Source organism: Microcaecilia unicolor, unplaced genomic scaffold (genome assembly GCF_901765095.1).
Source record: "Microcaecilia unicolor unplaced genomic scaffold, aMicUni1.1, whole genome shotgun sequence".
NCBI lineage: Eukaryota > Metazoa > Chordata > Amphibia > Gymnophiona > Siphonopidae > Microcaecilia > Microcaecilia unicolor.
Window position 1 is genome coordinate 7,098 of NW_021963600.1, and position 24,541 is coordinate 31,638.

Sequence of the window (24,541 nt, forward strand, 5' to 3'; positions counted from 1 at the left end):
TCTTCCCTTCACTCCTCCCCCCAGTCCAGCATCTGCCTCCCCTGTTCCTCCTCCTTTTTGGTTCAGGCCTCTCTCTCCCCACCCCCCCCTAACTCTAGAATCTTTCCCTCCTCTATTCTCTCTCCACTTTGCTCCAGATCTCTCTCTCTCTCTCTCTTCCGAAGTCCAGCATCTCTCCCCCTTCCCTATCGGGTACAGTATCTCTCCATCCCCATTCCTGGGTCCAGCGCCTGTCTTGCCACTCCCTCCCCCCAGTTCTCCAAAGGCTGCAGTGGGTCCCATCAGAGAGCACACTGAAAGCTGCTTCTCTCTAGCTGACAGACTTTTCTTTGCGTGTCCCACCCACAGGAAGTTGCATAAGAGAGACGGGATATGCAAAGGAAAAGTTCCACCAGCCAGAGGCAGCATTCACTGCAGCATCTGCCGCATTGGAGGACCGGTGGGTGGGGGAGAGCTAGACAGATGCTGGACCTGGGTACTGAGGTGGAGAGGGAAGAAGGGTGCAACTGCAGGTGACCCCTCAGCATTTTGCCAGGCTCCCTCAATGGTAGCTATGCCCTTGGAACCATGGAGAGTCATCCCATCTCCTAAAGTTCACCCTGAATAAGTAACGACAATTTTCCTTTTTTACTAGAAAAAAAGCACTTTGTAAAGCACATACACAGTAAAAAAAAAAAAAAAAAAAGACACATGAACTTTCACAAATCTTTTTATTATGATTCAAAATGCTATGTACTAATTCCTAAAGTGATTCAGTTCAAAATTCTATGTACTAATTCCTAAAGTGATTCAGTTGAAACACTAATTTGACAGTATTCAGCAATAAATTTTTTTTTTGTCTGTATAAAATGTTAATAACCGCCCTGTTTGCAGAAGTGCTGGTATGATGGAGAGCCCAGGGAGTACAAGACCGTAGATGCTGTTAATGCGACGAAGTGCCAAGTTCCATGACATGGCCACTCATATGATCAGGACACTGCGAATGCTTTCAAAAGGAAAAAAAAAAAAAAAAGAGGAGAAAAAAAAAAAAAAAACAATGATCAGCAGGCAGATCTGCCTAATGACAACAAAGGTTAACCAATTGGTTCTCTTTGAAGGGAAAGCAAGGTTGCCAGAGCCTTCTAATCATTCATTCCAATGTATGATATAAAACTGAGGGTCCCACTTCTATCTCTTGATCGAGAAAGAAAGCGAAGATACTTACCTGTAGCAGGTATTCTTTGAGGACAGCAGGCCATATAATCTCACACGCGGACAATGCAGTCCTGCGTTGCCTGGTCCAGAGCGTGTGATAAGCTTTTAAAAACAATCTCCACTGTGCATGCGCGAGTGCCTTCCCACCTGCCACGCAAATGTTTTAGCATCAGTATAATACTTAAGCAGAAAAGAAAAAAAAGAAGACAACTTCTAGGGGAATATATGGCCTGCTGTCATCAGAGAATAACTGCTATAGGTAAGTATCTTCACTTTCTCTGAGGACAAGCAGGCCAATATTCTCACGTACAGGGAATCCCTAGCTACCAGGCTCATTGGAACCATCAAGGATGAATTGTGCCCCGCAAAGGATCTGGAATCGGAAACGTATGCAAGTCATCAGAAGTGCACGAGACAGAATTAAAAATGGGCCAAGCCGGGTGGAGTTGGATCCCAGAACGCCCCCCCCCCCCCACCCCAAAACCCATATGAAGTAGTTATTCCTAAAGATGCAAACAGACCATTCAGTCAAGAAGTAGAAGGTAGGCCACTTGAATCAGGAATGAGATGAGAATCCACAGAATGAGTACTACATAGTAATCCTGCAAATTCTCAGAAGGAAGCTAACGTCTGAGCTAGGGCTCAAGTATTGCTATTAGCAAGAGGATCCCCTTGGATAACACAGCTAAATGAAAGAAAAAGAAGGTGAAGAGAGATTGCAGTTCTAGATGGCAACTAAATAAAAAGTTGGCTAACGAACACTTGCACTGCAAAAGATGCAGCACACCCATGCCAGGGCAGAAGATCCTGAAAGGATACAGACAAGAGAATCACCACTGCAAATAAATAAAAGACCAATAGAAGCTGAGATGAGGACTCAGTGTTCATGGGAAAACCACTTGAGTGCAACAGAAAAAAATAGAACCGTTACTAGGTTCAAAATGGAGTGACCCAGCAATCCGAAGATAGATACACCAAAAGTAGACCCCAAATAGTAAAAACTTGAGAGACCGGTAAACAGGTGGCTGACAAAGTCCACCTCTGCAGCAGACAAGGATCATTTAGGGAGAGAGGAGATGGAAGTCAAATCTCCATAACACACATGAAAGTGTGAGTGTGGAACGTCGGAGACGACCCACTTTGAAGCGAAAAGTACAGAGAATAGAAAAAAGGATCCCTACACGAAGGAAAAAAAGAGCACTGAGTATAGAAAGATAAGCCCCCACCCAGAAAGAAGTAGAAGGAATTGAAATAGGACCTGTGTGGATAAAAAGATCTAGTCAAAGCTGGTATACCCATTGGCAAACAGCCTCCAGAAGAAAAGGGAACAGCTCACAGGACAAGCACACTGCACAGACGTCAGAAGAACTTACAAGAAGTCATGCAAGCCCATGTACAGCCAGGATGCAGAGGTCCTGGACCAGAAGATAGAATAAACAAAAAACGCCCCCAGCTGTGTGATGAGGGTCAGGGACATCTGAAGCCCTAAGATTCTCAGTAAGAGAACTGAAGACGAGAGAAACAAATCCAACAGGCCAGAAAGAACTGAAGAGAAACCCGAGCCTATGGCGCCAAGCCAGTATCTTTGGCTGTGGTTTAGTTAAATAGTAGAGACAGTGGGAATCACAGTCATCCATCAATACTTATCACTACTGAGATGACGCATCAGCTGGCCATCCTAAGAAAATCATAAGAACTCCTGCCGTCAACTCGCTGCTGTAAGAGTGAAAAAATATGAATAAAATGATCTAAGGAGAGGACATCAGTTAAGGAAGACAAGTGTAGACTAGGATCCTGAAACAGGACTGAGGAACGGCAAGATGAAATATCAAGAGATGTAAGAATGGTCAAGCGGCAGTTAGCAGAAAAACAGCCCACAGTTGAAAGATCCCAAAAAGAACACTGATGTGAAGAGGCCTCCATGAACGCGTTCAGAGTTGCACGGAGGGCAGAAGGAGTAACCTATAAGAAGCAGGGAACATTTGAATCCCAAGGGGAGGGCCCCTTTACATATCCGGACTGTACCCTGCTCTAGAGTGGGCACCTTGTAGGCTGAGAACAAAGGTCCAAGTGCCTGTTCAGGAGAAAAATAGTAAGCAGGCGAAGAATGTAGCACTGCAATCTCACAGTTAGAAGACCCAGCAGTTCCTGAGAGTGGAAAAGACAGCTGACCCCTAACTGACCTCGCATGTCGAGTGGGCAGCGGGCAGCACCAGAAAGGAATTATAACAAAGGTAAAACCAGCTGAAACAGTGGTATTTGAACCCATACTGTTAGGGTTTCTGACCTAGGTCAGAAGCAACAGCTCTAACCATTAACACTACGGTGAAAATTGGAAGACATGCACCGCTACTACCAAAATAGAAAGCAAGAAGGAGAGGGCATACGACTTATATTGTAGAACGGGATAACACTCTGGTTCAGTAGGCGACTCGGGATATAAATGGAGGCATGAGAGTGTGACTCATGCAAAGAAAAACTCGCCAGCAACTATCGAGCAGTGGCCAGCAGACTGGCTGGAACCCAGGTGGCAAGCACAACCAGAGTGGTTGCTCTCCTGGCACTGAGAGAAACACCAGCGCTGGGGGAGGGGGGTGTCCCTCAGGATTAGAAAAAACAAAAACACACAAAAGGGGGACTGCACAAGCCATAGAAATGCAATCCAAATGGACCTCTGAGCGTCGTTCACGAGCAAGCTCTCCACTAGACAACTGGCCAGAAAGGAAAATATGTTGAATGTTCGATATCGACAATGTTGCTTTAAACCAGCACTGAAGTTGGCACCAACAAACAAAACAAGAGGTCGGCGCCAGGAATCCAATAGCGATCGGAAACGAGGCAGGTGTGTATCACACCGGTGATGACACCACAAACAACAATGCCGATACAGACGTTGAGGCCTCAAATGGCGCCGAAAAGAGATCCCCATGAGCCACTTTGACTAACTGGGGTCTGGTAAATATCAAAGACTCAGAACCCAGTTAGAAGGCACCAAGCCACAAAGCGGCTAGAAGAAAATAAGAAAAGCTTGATGGTGCCCCGTAAAACAACACACCAGAGAAATAAGACAAGAAATGTGCCACCACAGCTCGGGCCTAACTGTGGCCTCCAGAGCTATGGAAAAGGCAAAAAAAATAAGAAAGAAGCCCAAAAGTGAAAACAGGAAGAAAACAACCCGAAGAAATAACAAAAAAGGCACAACCCCCCCCCCCCCCCCCAAACTCCATAGAGAACCGGACCGGTAGCTGTGAGGAGAGCGCAAAAAAAAAACAAAAAACAACTTATGCTCCCGCATTCGCGGGGTAGGTGGGAAGGCACTCACACATGCGCAGTGGAGCATCGCTCGCGCTCCAGAAGACTCTTGTTTTTAAAAGCTTGTTACAAGTTCCGGACCAGGCAACGCAGGAGCGCATTACCCACGTGTGAGAATATTGGCCTGCTTGTCCTCGGAGAATAGTATTGTTTTGAGATTAATTTTTTACACCCATTAAGAAAAACTAGTAAATATTGCCTTTGCCACAGGTGTGAAGTATCTAAAGCAGAAGTTGCATTCTCTGTTTTGCCTTTATTCCCCTTGCTCCAAAAGACATTCTTTACCACCATCAGTCATGTAGAAATGCAGAGTGATAACAGCATAGGGAGGTATTTTACGGTTGAAGATTGAGGTTAAAGGATTTTGTTTAACATTCAATATTATAACAGCACTGGGATCTCAGTGGACAGGGAAGAATATCTGGAAAAACAGAGAAGCAGGAAAGCAAGGTGACAATTTTTTTCAGGCCACATCAGTGAAATGAGAAAGTGCAGAGGTGGAATTGTAAAGCAGAAATTAAAAGAAGGAGCACGCTGAGAATGACTAGAGAAAAGCAGAAGCTCTGAACTAACTTTTGTTCAGTGTTCAAAGAAGATATGGGGGAAGAGCTACTGTGAAGTAACAAAGAAATGTATAGTAGAGGGCAGACATCACACCATTTAAAGAAGATAGGGTATATATAGAACCAACACAACTGAAGACAGATAAAAGAGCTTGTTGGGCTAAAACAGGGAAGTCAGAAAAAAAGTTATAGTAGCTCCACTGCTAGAACATATCAGCCTTCTTCATTTCTCTGAAACAATTCCTGTTCAGAGAACAGGACAGATGTGCACACTTAACGTGTTAAATGCTTAACGAGCGTTAACATTTTTAACATATGTTTAAAAACTCTCTCTCTGCAGTGTTAAGCCCAGAGCCTTGAGGAGCAGGGAGAAGGAGCCGTAAAGGAGAGGGGGCTGCAGGAGAGGTAAGAACAGGTGCCGGCAGAAAAAAAAGGGAGAGAAAGATGAGGAATGGCAGCAGGAAAAAGAGGAAAAGAGAGAGATGTGATTGGGAGGGGGGGGGGGGGGGGATAAGAGGAAGTGCCGGGAGAACAAAAAAGGGACAGCGAGACAAAGATGCAGACCATTGGGGGAGGGGGGGGGTTAGAGGGACAGATGTTGGAAATAAGGGATGGAAGGAGATGGTACCAATAGAAGGATGGGGAGAAAAGAAGGGAAAAAATGGTGATCATGGATGGAGGGAAGGGAGGAGATGGTGCTAGGGGAGAGGAAGGGAGGAGATGGTGCACGCCTCCTCTGACAGAACTTCCTGTTACACACAGAGGCTTAGGACCTGGTGAGAAGCAGCATGCTTTCACTGCAGCCTCAAGACTGAGGGCTGTGAGGAGAAGGGAGAAGGTGCACACAGAGGAGAGGGGGCTGCTGGAGATTGCTCCTTCTCCCTGCTCATGGCCCTCAGCCTTGACCACTGCAGTGAAAGCACGCTGCGTCTCACCCGGCCCCAAGCCTCTCTCTGTAACAGGAAGTTCTGCAGTTTTGTGGAGGAGTAGCCTAGTGGTTAGAGTACAAGGCTGAAAACCAGAAAAGTCAAGTTCAAATCTTGCTGCTTAGTCCCTGTGATCTTGGGCAAGTCACTTAACCTTTCACTGTTACAAAATTAGATTCTAATTCTCCTGGGGACAAGGAAATAGCTAGTGTACCTGAATGTTGCTCACCTACAGCTACTACTGAGAAAGATGCTAGCTAAATCCAGAAAAAAATATATTCAAGCCACTTTTGCCACTTAATTGGCACACGTCTCTATGCACAAGCTTATAGAATTGCCTTTCACATGCCTAAAGAGAGGAGTGTGGTAGCCGTGTTAGTCCACTCTTAAGGTTATCAATAGAAATCAAACAAAATAAAACATGGAAAAGAAAATAAGATGATACCTTTTTTATTGGACATAACTTAATACATTTCTTGATTAGCTTTCGAAGGTTGCCTAAAGAAAATTTTTTTTTTAGGAAACTGGAATCAAAGTTACTGGTTGAATGTTTAAGATCAATAAAAAAAGTGTAAACAACTGTGTACATGCTAAATTTATTTCAACTCTTACATCTGGATCATGTGATCAATTGTGTGATTAAAAATTTTAATCGATGTACAGCTCTAGTAATTAGAAAATACAGACCAGCTGCTTAGTCTTTACTTGTGGCTAAATCAGTGGAGACTAAACAAAATGAAAAGGACAGTACAGTAGCACAAATTCAAACGTGTGAAAGGCAGATAGGGATCATGTCTAACAAAGCAGAACCGCTTTTTGATTGGGTGAACAGAGAACTTGTTCATGATGTGGTGGTATACTTGAAATTTCAGTAAATGCTTGGAACAGACCTGTACAGCAGTGCTTCTGAACCCTCTCCAGGAGGCACACCTAGCCAGTGAGTTTTTAAGATTAGCACAATGAACAGGCATGAAATAAATATACATATTTATTGTATTTATTTGTTGCATTTGTATCCCACATTTTCACACCTATTTGCAGGCTCAATGTGGCTTACAATGTTCTGTTATGGCATTCGCCATTCCAAGTGCCTCTCTTAAGCATATACATTACATTGTGCTAATCCTGAAGACCTGATTACCACCAGGAGATAGCTGAGAAACACTGCTGTAGAGAAATTCAAACCGAGTACCTAGGAGACAGCCCCAAAGTGACAGACTGGATTAGAAATGGACTGAAAGCAGAGAATAGTGGTAAATGGATGAGTAGTGTGCCTCAGTCCTGCAGATGATTTTGTTTAATCCAGAGAGTTTCTCAAACTGTGGGTCAGGACCCCAAACGGGGTTACAAAGCCTATGTTTGGGGTCGTGACTTAGGTGGGTTCTCCATAGGTGCATCGTTATTCTGTACCTCCAGGGAGTCATACAACTTTATGTGGCTGCAATTATGGGGTCACAGCAACAAAAAGACTTGGAAGCATTGATTTAATCCCTTCAACAGCAGTAATGCAGAGAACGTCTCTTTTTGCATAAGACTAAGATAGCTTATGAGGATATAGTTTTTCCCTATCTCTGTTTCCAGCCCATTGTGTTCTTTCCTCTGTCTTTCTTGTCTTTTTAAACCACAGTTTTACTGGTTCACATATCCTATACCTTGGAAGTCACTAGCAAAGATCCTGTGGCAGGTGCAGCTCCTTGTGCATCTTATCAGATGTTAGCAGAAAAGCCTAACTGGTGAGTCAGTGCCTGCAGCCAGCTATCTGACCCTCAATCAACAGCAGCAGCAGCAGGAACCAACCTGCTGCCAGGACCATACATGATGTGCTGGTGTGGACTTAAGGTGGCAGCAGGGTTGCCAGGTGGAAAATTTTTTTCTCGCCCAATCCAGCCCAAAAAACAGCCCAAACACAAACCCCGCCCCTGACACCCCCACCCCCGCGTCATCACCCCCGCCCCCGCCGTCACCGGCCCCGCCTCCCCCGTCACCGGCCCCGCCTCCCACGTCATCGGCCCCGCCTCCCCGTCATCGGCCCCCGCCTCCGACGTCATCGGCCCGCCCAAAACGTCACTAACCCCGCCCAAAAACGTCACTAACCCCGCCCCCCGCGGCCGAAAAAAAGGCAAAAAGCCGCCCAAAAAAACGCCCAAACGACCCAAAAGCAGCCCAAAAAACCGCAACCCGCCGCGGGCAAAAATTTCCCGCGGCGGGTCGCGGAAAACCGCCCAATTGGGCGGTAAAACCGCCCACCTGGCAACACTGGGTGGCAGCCATATATTACAATCACTGCAAGCAGAAGGGAAAAGGGGTGGGTTGGGGACAGCCTGACTGGCGCCCTCACTGGTATAGGAGAAAAGCCATGCTAGAGTTGCTGTCCTACTAGTCTGTGTGAGGGAGGGAAGGAGGAGTTGGGATAAAAGTGTAATTTATGACTCTTGGCTGCTTCAACCGCAGAGAAATGTATAGCTGAGGGCAGACATCACACCATTTAAAGAAGACAGGGTATGTATGGAACCAACACAACTGAAAACAGATAAAGGGGCTTGTTGGGCTAAATCAGGGAAATCAGAAAAAAGTTACAGTAGTTCCACTGCTAGAACATATCAGCCTTCTTTCATTTCTCTGAAACAATTCCTGTTCACTGAATGACAGATGTCTCATCGTAAAAGTATTAGAAGGGCTGCATCATTATTGAACATTATATTCTGCTCTGTACCCTATGAGGCCCTGGAACACCAGATGCTCCAACTATGAAACAGCACAGCAAGTATGACCAAGATTGAAGAAAGGGAGAATTTTTTTAGAAAGTCTCTCCCTCGAGTCTCTGAGCTGGTTACTACTGTATGTTAGAGGTCAGTTCAATACACACTTACCTCTTTCCTGCATGCATTAGCTCGAAAGCCTCATTGATTTTGCCAAATGGCAGAGTGTGGGTGATAAATTCGTCAACTTTGATCTTTTTTGCCATGTATTCAGACACCAATTTTGGTACACTCTCCACACTCTTCCAACCTGAAAATAAACCAAAGATTTTGTTCTGCTTTAGACAATTTAATCAGAAAGCCATTTTAAAAAGTTCTTCCCACCATGGTTAACATGTCTCTATGCATCAATCAATACATTTTTTTACATGCACATAAAAAACCTTGAGAGCGCTCATAAAGTCACTGGTTTGTGACTCACTTGCAGTAGCTGCAAATTCTGCAGTAAACCCACCCCCAACAGTTCATTACATTGCACGGATGAATGTGGCCTTTGTAGGTGCCAGTGGCGTACCGAGGGCGGGGCGGTGGGGGCGGACCGCCCTGGGTGCAACCCAATGGGGGGGGGGGGGGTTTCTAACCTCTGCTTCATCATCAGTTCAGCCTGCCTTCACACTGGCGCACGCCTAACATCTCTGCCGCCTGCTGCTCGCTGCGTGCGTCTCCTCCTCTCTTCCACAGAGTCCCGCCCATCTCGACCGACGACTGCTCAGCCTTCCTTCCCCTGCGGCACCCCTTGCGCCTGTGTGCCTTGCGGACTGACGTCTCTTCCGATGGCTGGCTCCTCTCCCGTCCTAGCTCGTGGCTGCCCGCTGTCTTCAGTGCAGCTGCGAGCCTGCGCCTTCCACTTTCTGCTGCACTTGCTCTCCATCCCCACTGGGCCACCGGTAGTTATCAGCACTCAGCAGAAGAATCTTGGAGGCCACTTCCATCCCAGGTCCGGAGCAGAGCCAGGTAATTAGGCCCCGCAGTGCGAGCTTAATATTTATTTATTTAAATTGTGCTGCCTTGACTTTTTTTTTTTTTTAAAACATTTTATTGCATTTTCTGCTGCTAGTTTGCCAAGAGCATTAAGCTGCAGCAGGGGGGCATAAAATGTGAAAAGGAAGGACTGGGGGGGGGGGGGGGCAAGAACACTAGTCTGGATGGGAGAGAAAGAGGGCATGCTGGCTGGCTGGAGAGGACAGACAGAGGGGCGGACGATGCTGGAAATTAGAGAAGAAAGGGCAGACCAGACGCTGGGTTGAAAGGGGCAGAGAAAGGAGGTAGATGCTGGTTGGAAAGGGGCAAGAGAGAGAGGGCATAGGCTGGATGGAAGGCAAAGAGGGAGAGAAAGGGCAGAAGATGCATGTGCAGCTAGATGAAAAGGGACAGAGAGGGGGCAGACTCTAGATGGAAAGGGGCAGACGCTGGATGAAAAGGGGCAGGGAGAGGGTCAGACACTGGATGGAAAGGGGCAGAGAGAGGGGGCATTCGCTGGATGGAAGGGAGAGAAAGGGCAGATGCACATGTGGCTGTATGGAAAGGGCCAGAGAGGGGGCAGACAGAGGGTGCAGAAGCTGGATGGAAAGAGGCAGAGAGGGGGGTTATACACTGGATAGAAGGGAGAGAAAGGGCAGATGCACATGCGCAGCTGAATGGAAAGGCACAAAGAGAGGGGGGTTGTTAAAAAGAGGTCGGCCCCAGGTGTCAAGTATGCTAGGTACGCCACTGATAGGTGCTTCCGAACACGTACAGGTGGCAGTACCTCTCTTGCTGTAAAAGGATGGAGACTGCGCCCCTCTCTGGCTGACAGCTCTGAGTGTAGTAAAAGGATGATTAACAACTGCAATGGGATGGGTGTGTGGTGGGCATGAGAATCTCAGCATATTAAAACTGGTTCACTTTCCAATGGTCAAGCAAATTTCTAATTTTTCAGAAACAAACCAAACTACAAGATAGAAAAAGCATTTAAAAAAAAAAAAAAAAAAATCCACCCACTGTTCATTACTTTGTTGCATTAAATTTCCGTGTTCCAATTACCGAGTTTTGTAACAGGGTGAACTACAGTTCTTGCCACACATGCCTTTGTTACAAGGGTGGCCCTATGGGCCAGCCTACTGGCTCCAGCCTTAAACAAACATGTTTACCTCTGGCTTTCTATTTACCAGCCCCAGTGACCAAACACACAGAGGGGCAAATTCCCAGGGCGCTCCCACATCTCCTGCTGCTTGCCAAAGAGCTACAGAAACACCAACCAAGACAAGCACAGGAGGATCTCCTCCCTTGCTCACTCTTCCAGCACTGGTTTTATATTTACCTTTCAGAGGAAAGCAAGTGCAGACGAGAATCTTTTCATTTTATTGCTATCATATGACTAAAGCCCACAAATTCACATGAGCTCCTTCATCAGTTCAGAGGATTAAAGAATTATAAGTCCAATTCAGACTGAATAACCAGCTGAAAAATGATGTTGCTCTATGCTGTGAAAACAGGTGAGAGGATGTGTTCTCCTAAAAGGATACAAGGCATACAACTAAGAAATTTGTTTTGCCAAGGAAAGGAAAAGTCAACCCTACAGCATGGTGGAATGCGAATGCTTCTCCACATCTGACCTGATCCTTACCTCCAAAAGCGGTCCCTTTCCACGTACGGCCAGTAACCAACTGAAATGGACGGGTGGAAATCTCTTGACCTGATGCAGCGACTCCAACCACCACACTGGTGCCCCAGCCCTTATGGCAGGCTTCTAATGCTGCCCTCTGTTACATATGCATGAGAAACAGACAAAAACAAAACAAAAACCTCCTTATAATTATAAATTCTGTACTATTCCATCGGACATGCAACTGAAAGTTACAATGATACACTCAATACTTTAATAAGGAGCCCCTGCCCTGAAATTAGCACTGGATTTCTCCTTAATTTTTAATTATGGATGTTTTGCAAGCTTGATTATTGAAGCAGAAAAGCTTACCTGGACAAGGATGCTCATCTCACCAAACAGAAATTGGAGCTATGAGAAATAACTACTAGGGTTTTCCACTCCAGTCCCTATGGGGGAAATGCTGCAAGTGTGCACCTTTTTTAAGTGCCCTGTTGTTGCGCAGAGAGAGAATATTTATAGCAGCATATGGACACCAATTTCATTATAGAATACTCACGTAACCCGACACGGGCTCACCTTACGTGCCCACAGTTATACCAGCCTTAGCTCTGGTGTAAGTGCGGTGGTGTAAATTCAGCAAGGGTGCACGTAACTTACAGTTATTCTGTAAGTTGCACATTTAAATGGCAGCACCAATCATGTCGACAATCACTGAAAAAAACAAACCGCTGCAATGATAAAATCAAGAGAAAGGCACAGCAAAGGTGACAAGGTGGATGATGTCGATAAAACTACTTCTTGACTAGAAAAAAAGTTCACAGCAAGAGTTTATTGATAAAGACTGGACTCGACACAAATCGTGTTTTGGCCGCTCTGGCCTGCCTCAGGAGTCCCTGTTTATTGATGTTCAGTTGGTTCCCGAAGAGAGAATCTGAAATATTTAGTAAAGCCGAAGTTCGCTCTGGTGAAGTAACTTCACTGTAGCACATATGTACGAGCGGCACCGTTCGAACAGCATCTGATTCTCTGAGGCAGGCCAGAGCGGCCGAAACATGATTCGTGTCGAGTCCAGTCTTTATCAATAAACTCTTGCTGTGAACTTTTTTCGAGTCCAGTAATAGTTTTATCGACATCATCCACCTTGTCACCTTTGCTGTGCCTTTCTCCTAGCACCAATCATGTTCCATTCATGGGAATGCCTCCCTTTATATTCCATGCCTCTAAGGTGCACCTTAGACAACAGTGCTCTAGTTGCTCTGCCTGCCCTCATTTATTTTATTTATGCATTCTTATATCTATTTTCCAAAAACGAGTTTCAATTCAAAGTGGCTTACAATTTGCAGTTAGGTGTACTCATGCTGGTGAGGGAGTGAATATAGGTGTCAGCAGGGTTATATATAAAGTCCTACCTTGTTTTTCCTTTTCTGGAGCAGAATAAAATGTTTGACTTTAGAAATTCTGTATGATGCACTGACTTTCAGTTTGGATGGCAGATTTCTGTTATTAATGAAACTATGCTTCACTAAAGTTTCTCTATACTTCTATGGAACTCATTTTATGACTTTGTTGGTAATAGTTAATACATTTTCTTATTTTCCTATTGAGGCATACCATCTTGTTTAGGAGAATGGTAGTGTATGCTTTTAATTCACTGTGTGGTTGATAATTTGTGAGATGGAGCAGGTGGCTGAACAACTGGAACTGGAGTATTTTGTCAGCCTGCCCAGTCGATTGGATCGGGACTCTACACTTCTGCAAAGACATTGGGTGGTAACTGTTGCTCTTCATTTTGCTAATAGAACTGGGGGATGGGTTGGGGCAAGGGGAGGAGTCTCACAGTGACCTTGGTCCTAAAAAGGACATTGTAATAAGGGACTATGGGAGGAGGGGATAAGCAGATAAGGGAGTTTATGGGTACAAAGGCGGGGGAGTGGGTGTGTTTTTTAGTTTTTGATATTTTGGTGTTTTTATTTTGCTGTGATTTTTGTGGCATGTGTAGTGTGGGGGATTGCCCTTGTTTACTTTGGTGCCTGGGGTGGGGCTGCTGGCTGGGACAACCCTACCTACAACTTAGTGCTACATGGTCTGTGGTTGTTCTCATTTTTACATTTGTTTTTTCATGATTTCAAACAGATCCAGGAAAAGACATGTTTATAAATCAGCATTGGTGAAGTTTGTAGTTTCACACCAGCTGGTTTTCACTGCCTCTGACGGGACACTGGTTTGTGAATCCTGGGAGCTTTAAACAACTAATAAAAAGAACTGTTTTTCTTCATAAGGTCTGCTTCTTTCTTCTGTCCTGCAAGACTATGAGATGGACTTTTATCAAACTTGGCAATTTAATTCTTTGCTACATACCTCAATGGGTTCCTTGCCACACTATGTGTGTCATAGTGTTCTGCTCTGTCCACTGAGAGACATGTGGTGGATCTTAGTAAGATTTTTAGGAGGCAATTCTAAGGAATCAAATTAAATTTCCCATTCAAGGTAATCTCCAGTTTTCTCCAGGCAGCAAGAATTCTAGGTTTTAAACAATGGGCTCACAGGGGTGTGACTCTGTTACATGTTTTATATGACTGGTCTCCTGGGCTGAGCTTCAAAATCGAGGTATTGCAGATGCATGGGATTTAATTTTAGTATATTAACAATTACACCACTGTATCTGTTCTCTAGATTCCAGTAATTATTTATTTGTTGCATTTGTATCCCACATTCCCCCACCTATTTGCAGGCTCAATGTGGCTTACATAGATTTGATAACATTGTCATAACAGGATATCGGATACTGTTAGTAATGTGTAGTGCTTAGGAGGGGTAAGGGGAAGAGAGAAGAGAGTTGTTAGGGTAATTATAGGAGGTGTGCGCTCATAGTTGAGTGGATTTGGTGAGGTTATAAGTTCTCATTGTAGGCCTTGTTGAAGAAGAATGTTTTCAGAGATTACCGAAAGATAGATGTTTCTTTGATTGCTTTCAGGTCTGTAGGTAATGCATTCCATATCTGCGTGCTCCTGTAAGAGAAGGTAGTGGTGTGCATCAGCTTGTATTTAAGTCCTTTGCAGCTGGGGTAGTGCAGGTTGAGAAATTTACGGGATGATCTTGTGGCGTTTCTGGGAGGTAGGTCTACGAGGTTTAGCATGTAGATTGGGGCGTCTGCATGAATAATTTTGTGTATCAACGTGCAGATCTTGAACGCAATGCGTTCCTTCAGTGGGAGCCAGTGAAGTTTCTCTCTTAGTGGTTTTGCGCTTTTATATTGGCTTTTCCAAATATGAGTCTGGTGGCTGTATTCTGGGCCGTTTGAAGTTTTTTGATTGTCTGTTCTTTGCATCCGGCGTATAGTGCATTGCAGTAGTCCAGATGGCTTATTACCATTGACTGTACCAGGGTACGGAAGATGTATCTCGGGAAGAAAGGTTTTACTCTTAAGTTTCCACATGGTATAGAACATCTTTTTCGTCGTGTTTTTCATATGGGTGTCAAGAGTGAGGTTTCGGTCAATAGTGACTCCGAGAATTTTCAAGTTTTGTGAGACCGGAAGAGAACGGTATGGTGTGGTTATGGCGTTGAAGTTTTTTTGTGTTATGTTGTGAGGTGAGTACAAGACATTGTGTTTTTTCTGCGTTAAGTTTTAGTTGGAATGCATCTGCCCAGGTGTGTATTATTTGGAGGCTTTGGTTGATCTCGTTGGTGATTTCAATTAGATCTTGTTTGAATGGGATGTAGATTGTGACGTCATCTGCATAAATGTAGGGGTTGAGGTTTTGATTGGCTAATAATTTGGCTAGAGGTATCATCATTAGGTTGAACAATGTTGGTGAGAGAGGGGATCCCTGGAGGACACCACATTTAGGTATCCATGGTGGTGACCTGTCTGCGTTCGTTGTTACTTGGCATGATCTTGTGGGTAAGAATCCTTTGAACTGTGCCTCCTACTCCAAAGTATTCTAGTATATGTATTAGTATTTCATGGTTGACCATGTCAAAGGCACTGGACATGTCGAATTGCAGGAGGAGGATGTTGTTACCTGTCGCAATTGCTTATTTGAATGAGTTCATTGCGGACACTAGTACCGTTTCAGTGCTGTGATTCGTCCTAAATCCTGATTGGGACTCGTGCAGAATTGAGTGTTTGTTTAGGTATTCAGTAAGTTGTTTCGTCACTATGCCTTCCATGAGTTTGGTCATGAGTTTGGAATTTCCTTTGGAAGATCTTCTAAAAGAGGTTTTTTAGACAATCTTCCAAAGGAAATTCCAAACTACTGAAAGATTTCCAGAAGATGGACTCTGTGTCCGCACTTTATCGTGAACTGCAATAATTTTCTACATTTAGGAGTCGAGAAATGTTGAGCACCAGGTGGAGCACAGACCTAAGCCTCCCTTTGGTGGTGTTTGATCTAGATCAATTAATAAAATGAATACCAGAAATTTCCTAAGGCTAAGTTAAGCGTGTCAATTTTGTACTCTTCAGTGGGCATATTTTGTAGGAATTGTAATCAAGGAACTAATTCTTTTTTCCATGCCTTTTGGAAGTTGTCCAAATTTTTTTTTTTTTTTTTAGCAGGCAATATTACGGCAATTTGAAGGTCTATTGAGACAACTTCTCCCCCTCTCACCAGCGGGTCTATTGTTGGATAAATATGAGGCATTTTGCGTTAAAAATCATGGTCAGTGTCTCTTACTCAGGAAATCAGGGGTACTGGGTAAAAAGGTTATCTTAGGTGTGTGGATCAGTGATGAAGCTCTGTCCCTTCTGGAAATGACGTTACTCATGCAACTGGAGCAAAGACAAGCTAAATCTTCTTTCAAGTGGAAAAAGCTTTTGTTGGTAGTTTGGGATGTCTACATCCAGTCTATCTCACAAAGCGAGAAATCTTGTTCTTAATTTGTTTTAATTAACCCTACTTTTTAGGGGGGGGGGGGTCCATACTGCACATGCCTTTTTGGGGGGGGGGGGGAGGGGGAATGGGTAGTTTTGCAATTTGGGTTACAATAGGGATGGGGAAAATGTCATACACTTAACATGGCTGGTATTCTGAGATGTATGACAGAGGAGGTTAAGCGACAATGCCTCGGTTTTTGGATACTATTGTTCTCAGTCGGCCAGACTATGTTAGTAATTTATGTTCCAAATATCCTTGATGTTCATCATTCCATCTATTGTTAGTTTTGTTCTATTTAAATTTTTTCCATCAAAATACTTACCATTAAAGGTGGAGATAGGGATATATTTTGGGTAGGAGGGCATTAGTGTTCTGTTTTGTTTTTTTTATATATAGGAATGATTGCATATTAAGAACAAGGTTGTATTCTTCATAGAGTCAGTTCCTTTTATACTATTATATTGTTTCTTTCTGTGTACCTGAATAAAAATTGTTTAAATATAATTGACAGTGTGAATCCTTTACTGCCATGTGGTCTTGAATTTTCTGTTTAATCTGAGGGAAAGGAATCCTTTATTCTTCAAACTTCCCTTCACTCAATGATGGGTGGCAGAGGGAGAAATCACACCCTCCAGCTGCATGTGGCTATTGAGGGCCCTTACTGATCTTCCTATACCCAACAATCCACATGGTATCAGTAAAAATGAATGTAATGTTTCAATTAAGAGTCTCAAAAAAGGGTACAGTAGAATGTGGACCTTGGTAAATAGTCTACAGCACAGCCACAGAAGGTCAAAGAATGGCAGAAGTTACTATAATTACCACTGCCATGATTACACACTTCTCCTGCAACTTTACATTTAAACAGCAAAGTAGCTTTGGTTTTAAGAGTAACACTTTGCCCAGACTACCCCCCCCCCCCCAAAAAAAAAAAAAAAAGCTGAATAATTTTATTAAGTAAAAATATTATTACATTTTTTTTTACTATAACATGCCTGTGAAAAGTTAATGGTTTTGATTCAAACATCAATTAATGTTAACTTCCATTTATCAAGGTAAAATACTAATAAAACAAGCTAATCAATGTACCATAGTCAACTTACCATGACAGCAACATTCCCAATACACTCAAAGGAATAATCCACTCCACCGTCAGTCAACTCAATCAGCACCTCCTGGATAGGCTTTTGATAGTCGCTTGGGTTGATGCACTCTGTGGCTCCGAACTCTTTTGCCTTTGAATATTTGTCCTTGTTGATGTCAACCCCGATGATTCGAGAGGCTCCAGCTACTTTACAACCCATGATTACAGCCAGACCAACGCCTCCCAAACCAAAAACGGCACAGGTAGAGCCAGGTTCAACCTGTGGGAAGTAAAGCAGCCATGGATGAAGACTGCTACACCTATTTTACCTTTTCTGCTACTATGCCAGACGATCTGATCTGCATATTCACCTTCTTTCCCAGCCCCAAGGTGCCTCTCAGCCCATCACCTGCACTTCTTAAGATTCCACTACCTAAATGCCAACAAGTGAGAAGCTGTGACCTTTACCTTGGCAGTGTTGACAACAGCTCCATAGCCTGTTGAAATGCCACAGCCCAAGAGGCAGACTTTGTCCAAAGGGGCTGAATCATCTACTTTAGCGAGTGAAATATCAGCCACAACAGTGTATTCAGAGAAAGTGCTAGTCCCCATGAAGTGGAAAACCTGCTTTCCTTTGCAGGTGAACCTGCTGGTGCCATTGGGCATTAGTCCCTTGCCTTGAGTGACTCTACCAAACAGAAAAGGCACAAAGAAATTCCACTTTTAGTTCTGAAATGCAGAATGGCAATCTAAAATGAGAAGAATTTACAAATTAAGGGCCTTGTTTGCTATGCAGCGTTATAGACGCGTTAACATTTTTAATGCATTAACCATGTTCATGCATTAACCATGTACGTGCCTACAATATCCCTATAGGCGCCTACATGGTTAGCGCACACACTAAGTATAGGCGCGCTAAAAACACTAACACCTTAGTAAACAGGGCCCTAAGAGTGAGAGCTGGAGTCAGGCAACATTACAGCAGGTAAGACCTTAGAAATGTAATTTCAATTATTAATTTTCTATCCCATCCTTCTGATCATTTATTAGACTTGATATACCACTTAATTTTTAGTGCAAGTCAAAGTGGTTTATATAATTAAAAACATAAAAACTAAAAAAGAAAGGAAATCCACTGGTTACTAGGGTAATTAAAAGCCATTTCAAGGTCTATTTGTATTTTGAGATTCACACATGATGGGGGGTGGGGTGGGAGGGCCTTTAATTTTGCCCCCAGGGACATCAGTTCCTGGAAGGAATTTAACGGCACCTCTGGAGTGGTTGGCAACTTTCAAAGGCTAACACAGTAAAAGAGTTAATGCAAACTGCATTAACCTTTTCACATATTAAATGAGCCACTTACCATGCTACATAGCTGATTATTTCGCTGTGCATTTTTCCATCAACAGGATAGGCTAATGTAATTAAACTTGCATTAATTGTCCAATAACATATTATGCAGCTTAATAAGCAGAGACCTTAGTAATTTAATCCTAAACAAAACACAGCACAACAATACATATCCCCAAACATTTAGTGCTGGTTTCCTTTCCACCCCTCCCCCCCCCCCCCCCCCCCCCCACCAAATATACAAACACTAAGGGCCAGATGCACTAAACTTAATGAGCCAGCAACGTGGTTTTTAAACTGGTTCTAGCCAGTTTAGCATGCAAGTAGTAAACCGGGACATCCACAAAAGGGTTCTCCGAGCCATTTTCCTGTCATGGTAGCAGCTAACGAAAACGGAATGCAAATGAGCTAATTTTTATTATAATGTGAATGTGATGCGCTACCCTTTCCGACCCCATGCACAAAAGCAGTCCCTACCTTTACCGTGGAAATTTTAACGTGAGGTGTGGACCTGCCAGTTCTTCATTATTGCAAGTAGGGGAAGGGGAGAAACAAGGCAGGGAAGATGGAGCCCCCCCCCCCACAAATACTATAACAGCTTACACGCAGCTTCTTTGAGTGTATGAAAGCCGTGCCACATATGTTTCTTTTTCAAATTACATTTACTGGCAAGAAATTGGGGGGGGGGGGGGTACTGAAATGTAAAGCAAGGAAGTTAAGGGTCCATCAAAGGAACAGCATCTGTGGGACACGGGCTTGGTTCCACCCCAGCTGTTCCTGCTGCTTCCTTCTATTGGCCGACTGACATCCTAGAACGCCCATCTCCCTGAACATAGTAACATAGTAAATGACGGCAGATAAAGACCTGTACGGTCCCATCCAGTCTGCCCAACAAGATAAACTCATTTTACATGGTATGTGATACTTTATATGTATACCTGAGTTTAGTTTGTCCTTGCCTTTCTCAGGGCACAGACCGTAGAAGTCTGCCCAGTACTGTTCTTGTAGATGGACTCTCACTGGCTGGCTGCTGTCCCAACTCCTCCTCCCTGCAGGGCTTCCCTGATGACATCACTTTAGAGCTGTGAACTGATTGGATCCAAACTTCCTGGTGCCCCCCTCCAGAGGGGCTAAACCAATTGGACAGCATCTGCCTGGGATGTCCCGCCCACTCCTTACTGGAGGGGGACACCAGGAAGTTCGGATCCAATCAGTTCACAGCTCTAAAGTGATGTCATCAGGGAAGTCCTACAGGGAGGAGGAGTTGGGACAGCAGCCAGCCAATGACAGTCCATCTTCAGAGAGATGGGCATTCTAGGATGTCAGCCAGCCAATAGAAGGAAGCAGCAGGAACAGCTGGGGGTGGAACCAAACCCTGATGCTGCTGATTCCTCACAGAAGAGCGGAGAGCAGCACAACGAGGTTTTTCTCACTTTTTCCCAGCAGCCGGAGGCAGGGAGCTGCAATACAGGTATGCCCATCCAAAAAAAAAGCGCTTTTGTATCTGCCAAAAAAAAAAAAAAAAAGAAATCTACTGCTATCATAAGACACAGCTTGTCTGCATGTATGAGAGCCATCTGCAGCATGCGCAGTGCAGCCATGCATAGTGATTGACTGTTCTGCGCATGCTCAGCTCACCGACTTGCTCATTTGCATGCGATTTTCTTAATGAATCCCTCTATTTCTAAATTGGTAAATTTTTACCAATTTGGAAACGCAGATGGATCCTTAACGGGACCTTTGTGCATCTGGCTCTAACTTTTTAAACAGCCAGGAAACCATATCATTATAAAGCCATGGCATCAACATGCAGAAAATAGCCCATGCCAGGCATATCTAATACTTTTACTACCCATCATACAAACACCTAAGAGGTTTCCAATAAAAACCAGAGAACACACAAAAAAACTGCACTATTTGTTCATTTCTTAAAAATGCTGAGTTTGAAGTCCCACTCAAATCCATAATATACAATGGTGCATGTGCCCCTCTAATTCCATGACCTGGGAAACTCTTTCCAAGCAATTGGAAAGAGCGATCTCACATGACAGATATTCTAATTGCTCATTTCAAGATAACATTACTCCATGCTGTGTCTCAATTACTGAAGCAGACAAAGCAGAGCAGCCATCTTGCTTACCTTATCTTCTGGCATAGGTTAGTTTTAGGATTTACGCAAAACTTGCATTCCCCACATTGTGGGACGTAAAGTGGAATGACTTTGTCACCTTAAGAAAGAAGAAGTAAAGTTACTTTTGAACCTGTATAATGAAAAAAAATCACAAAACACGAATCTTCTGTGGTCAAATAGTACTTTGAACTGGAAAAATGACTTGGAGGTGTATTTTCAAAGCACTATGGAACTTTGTAAGTCTAAGTGCATTGAAAATAAGCCCCTTACTGGGACATCCCTTCACTGGTGGCAATTGGAGATTTTACTTGAGTGATGAGAAAAGGCACAGAACCAACGCCCACCTCTTGAACATCAAGGGAGCACTGGCTTTACTACCAGCCTTCTGACATGTGCAAATCAGCTCAGCTGGCTTTCTCTATCCAGAATTTGAGTGTCCTGATTCAGGGCTGATACAGAAAGCTATTGTAAGCAGAAGAGTGGGTAACTGCAAGGTGCACATGTACATTCCTGGGCATAAAACGCACGAGCTTCAGCGCAGAAGTTAACTAGCGCAGTACACATGGGTGCAGAGGAGAATGGTTATGAAGCCATTAGGTATTCCTCTGCAATGCACAGAAGTAAACGGGATTTCAGCACATGCACAATGCCAGGTCTAAGGCACTATTAGAAAGGTTGGTTCAGAGGATTTACTGTCAGTTTTTCCTATTTTTTCTGTAACTGTAACAAGTACCTGCAAAAGTTATGAGAAATCTGTACAGAGCCATTACTTCCTGAAGAATCTGCACATGAACTGGAATGTTGTTCTGCACAAAATATTCACCATGTAAAAAAACTTAATGCGCAAGAAATTTTTGTGAGGCTAATGTGTATGTGCAGAACATTCCTGTTCATGCACAAATGTTCTGGCACTTTTGTTTTCTTTGGATCTGCACACAGTGAAGCCACCCTTACCGCAGAACTTTTTTTATGCTTGTGCCTAGCAGTGCTTTCCCTGATTAGTGTTCAAGTTCTGGACGCTTCAAATTTGCATCTCCTTATCTTACTGCATCGCTGTGGAGTATCTTTTCATTAATCCAGCGGTAGAAGCCATGTGCTCAGCTATCAGCACACAGCTCTTCTGCATGGCTTTCTCTATCAACCCCATAGCCACAAGAATCACTTCTCTGGGGGTTAGTCTGTCATCGACTATTAACCAGAAAGTGGAAGGGGATGTTTGGAAAACAAATGCTAGGGGTTATTTTCCAGGCTTGCTTCAGCCAGTGCCAGGAAAAATAAAAACCCCACAAGAGGAACTATTCGGAGGAGTAAAGCCTCATGCTTCAGTTTTATTTCATTAGAACATCATGGCTTGGCCAATCAGATTCAAGCCATTGCAAGTGAAGTAGAGATGCAAGCAGGTTGATTGGGTCCTTAGGTGACCTTTCATCATCCTCACCAATAGGATACAAGTGTCACTTCCTGTCTCAGCTTTCCACTGCAGGAATGTTGGGCTTCTATCTTTCAAGGCTTGTACATACACCCCACCATGTAGGAGTCCAGTGCCAGCCTAGGGATTGGAGTCCCCCCCAACTTCTCATAGGGATGGAGCAACTAGGATGGATTTCTACAAAAAAGGAGTAATATGATGCAGATTTCCTAGTTCAAGATATGTGATGAAAAATATATACGCCAGTCATCATGGGAGGGAAGGATAGAGAAATTATTGGTTACCACGTTGGGGGGGGGGGGGGGGGGGGGGAAGGTGGATTTTTTTTGCACTGGCTCGAATATAAACTAAGATCCGTTGTTTTGGTGGGGGGAGGGTGGTCAGACAAAAATATGGGGTTATATTCAAGGATATATAGTATGTGATGAAAAATACATAGATGGGATAAATATACAAACAAAAAATAACTGAATGAAAAAAAAAAAAAACCTTCCCAGTCTGATCCCTAAAGAAAATGATGCTTTTTTAGAAAACCAAATGGTAGATATAGTCTTGGAAAATTTCAAGAAAATACTCCCATTTCCAGACAAAAAAACAAAACAAAACTGCCCTTAAGGTAGCCATGGACACCCCCAGAATACAGGACATCACCTTGGTACAAGCCAGACCATGCAGGCTGACCTTCCTCCAACTCCCCTCCATCCTGATAATCTGATCAGATGACAAGCCAACATCCTGGGGAGAGGATGAATGTGCACTCCCACTTTCTGTGCATGCTTCTGTTTCTGTTTTATTATTACAAAGGGAAAGTGTGTACCAAGGGAGAGAGAGCAGCTGAGGCAGCAGAGAGCACATGCTCACCTGTGTCTCCACCCATTCTACTACTTGCCCTCAAGAACATGAGAGGAACCTGTAAGGGGGTGGGGGAATGGTGGAGAAGAAACTAAGGGAAAGGAGAGGAGAAAATACAAGGGCTGTGGAAAATGAAGATGACACTGGCAGAGGGAGGAGGAGGAAGAAGAAATGGAAAAAAGGAAAATAGGCATGAACTTTAGGGGTATAGGAAGCAGAGCAGAAGCTAGGTGCAGAAGAAGGAAAGCTGCATTATACCAGATACACTTTTTTTTTTCCAGACTCCTAGATCTGCCCATGCATGTCATATTCAATCAAAATTCTTTTTCTCCCTATATGGCCAGATTGAAATAAAGACTGGATAACTGTATGCCTTGTTTTGGTTAAACAAGGCACAGGACAGTTTCTCAAAAAAGAGGACACCTGGCCTCTCTGTTAACAGGCATGTGCTGCTAAATGACAACAAAAGGCTGTTAACAGTTCAGTATTTTAACGTCAAAATAAACTACATAGTAGGGATGTGTATGTAGTTTATTAGTGTGCCTTAAAAACATTAACACATGCTAAGTTGATTTAATGCACACTAATCAACTTAGCAAGCCTTAATTTGTTGGGTAGTTTAAATCAATGTAGCACACAATAAAAATTTACTATTACAATGAACGTTGAAACTAATTGAACACATGCTTGAAAACTAAGAAAAATTTGTGAAGAAATGAAAAGTAGTAGTTTTTTTTTTTTTTTAAATAAGCACTGCGTGTATAAATGGGACATATTACCACATTTGTGAATTATCAACCAGATCTGATTAGCAGGGTTTGCATGTTCCCATTACCTTGTTTGACTCCTGTCACTCCTTCTCCAACACTTTCAACAATCCCAGCTCCTTCATGGCCAAGGATCACTGGGAAGCAGCCTTCTGGATCAGCACCGCTTAGGGTGTAGGCATCAGTATGGCATACAGCAGTGGCAACAATCTGTGGGGATATCCAGACATGAAATTCCTCATCTGTAATGTATTACTGGCATATGTAAAATAGCTTTCCAAGTTACAGGCAAATCAGCAGCAGTCCTCACCAACTTGCATAGCTTCTGTGCAAATTGGTCTATTAATATCAGCAACTCTCATGTTCGATAAATGATTCAACAGCAAAATTTTGCACTCAAACTATTTTCAGCACTCATGGCACTGACCATTTTAGCAAAGGATCCACATACCACCTGTCAACCTCACTGCATAAATCCAGATACAGTAACCTGCCTCACACCACACATGCCTACACCTCCGGCTTTGGGGCAACTGCTTAAGCAAAAATACAGCAGTAAAGTGTTTTAATGAAACAGGTGGGCTTTCAGTTTTGCAGGCTCCTTTGACAAGTAGCACAGTACACTGAAGGAACAATTTCTTTCAACAGACCACCACTACCACACTGGTAAAAGTTTAGAAATTTTCCCCCAGGATTCTTTCAGAAAG

General features: G+C 43.7%; 1 protein-coding gene across 2 annotated transcripts in view; it reads right to left on the reverse strand.

Annotated features, from left to right (window-relative positions):
- Positions 1–713: 713 nt before the first annotated feature.
- The window catches only part of LOC115459494 (alcohol dehydrogenase class-3), a 41,829-nt gene continuing 18,001 nt past the window's right edge, over positions 714–24,541 (reverse strand). For both annotated transcript variants that reach the window (XM_030189298.1, XM_030189297.1), the window contains exons 3-9: positions 23,903–24,044; positions 20,796–20,883; positions 17,774–17,993; positions 17,325–17,585; positions 11,360–11,495; positions 8,866–9,004; positions 714–985 (exon numbers count right to left, since the gene is read on the reverse strand). In XM_030189298.1, coding sequence (XP_030045158.1) covers positions 961–985; positions 8,866–9,004; positions 11,360–11,495; positions 17,325–17,585; positions 17,774–17,993; positions 20,796–20,883; positions 23,903–24,044 — 1,011 coding nt within the window. In that variant the 3' untranslated portion in view covers positions 714–960. The remainder of the gene's footprint in view (positions 986–8,865; positions 9,005–11,359; positions 11,496–17,324; positions 17,586–17,773; positions 17,994–20,795; positions 20,884–23,902; positions 24,045–24,541) is intronic.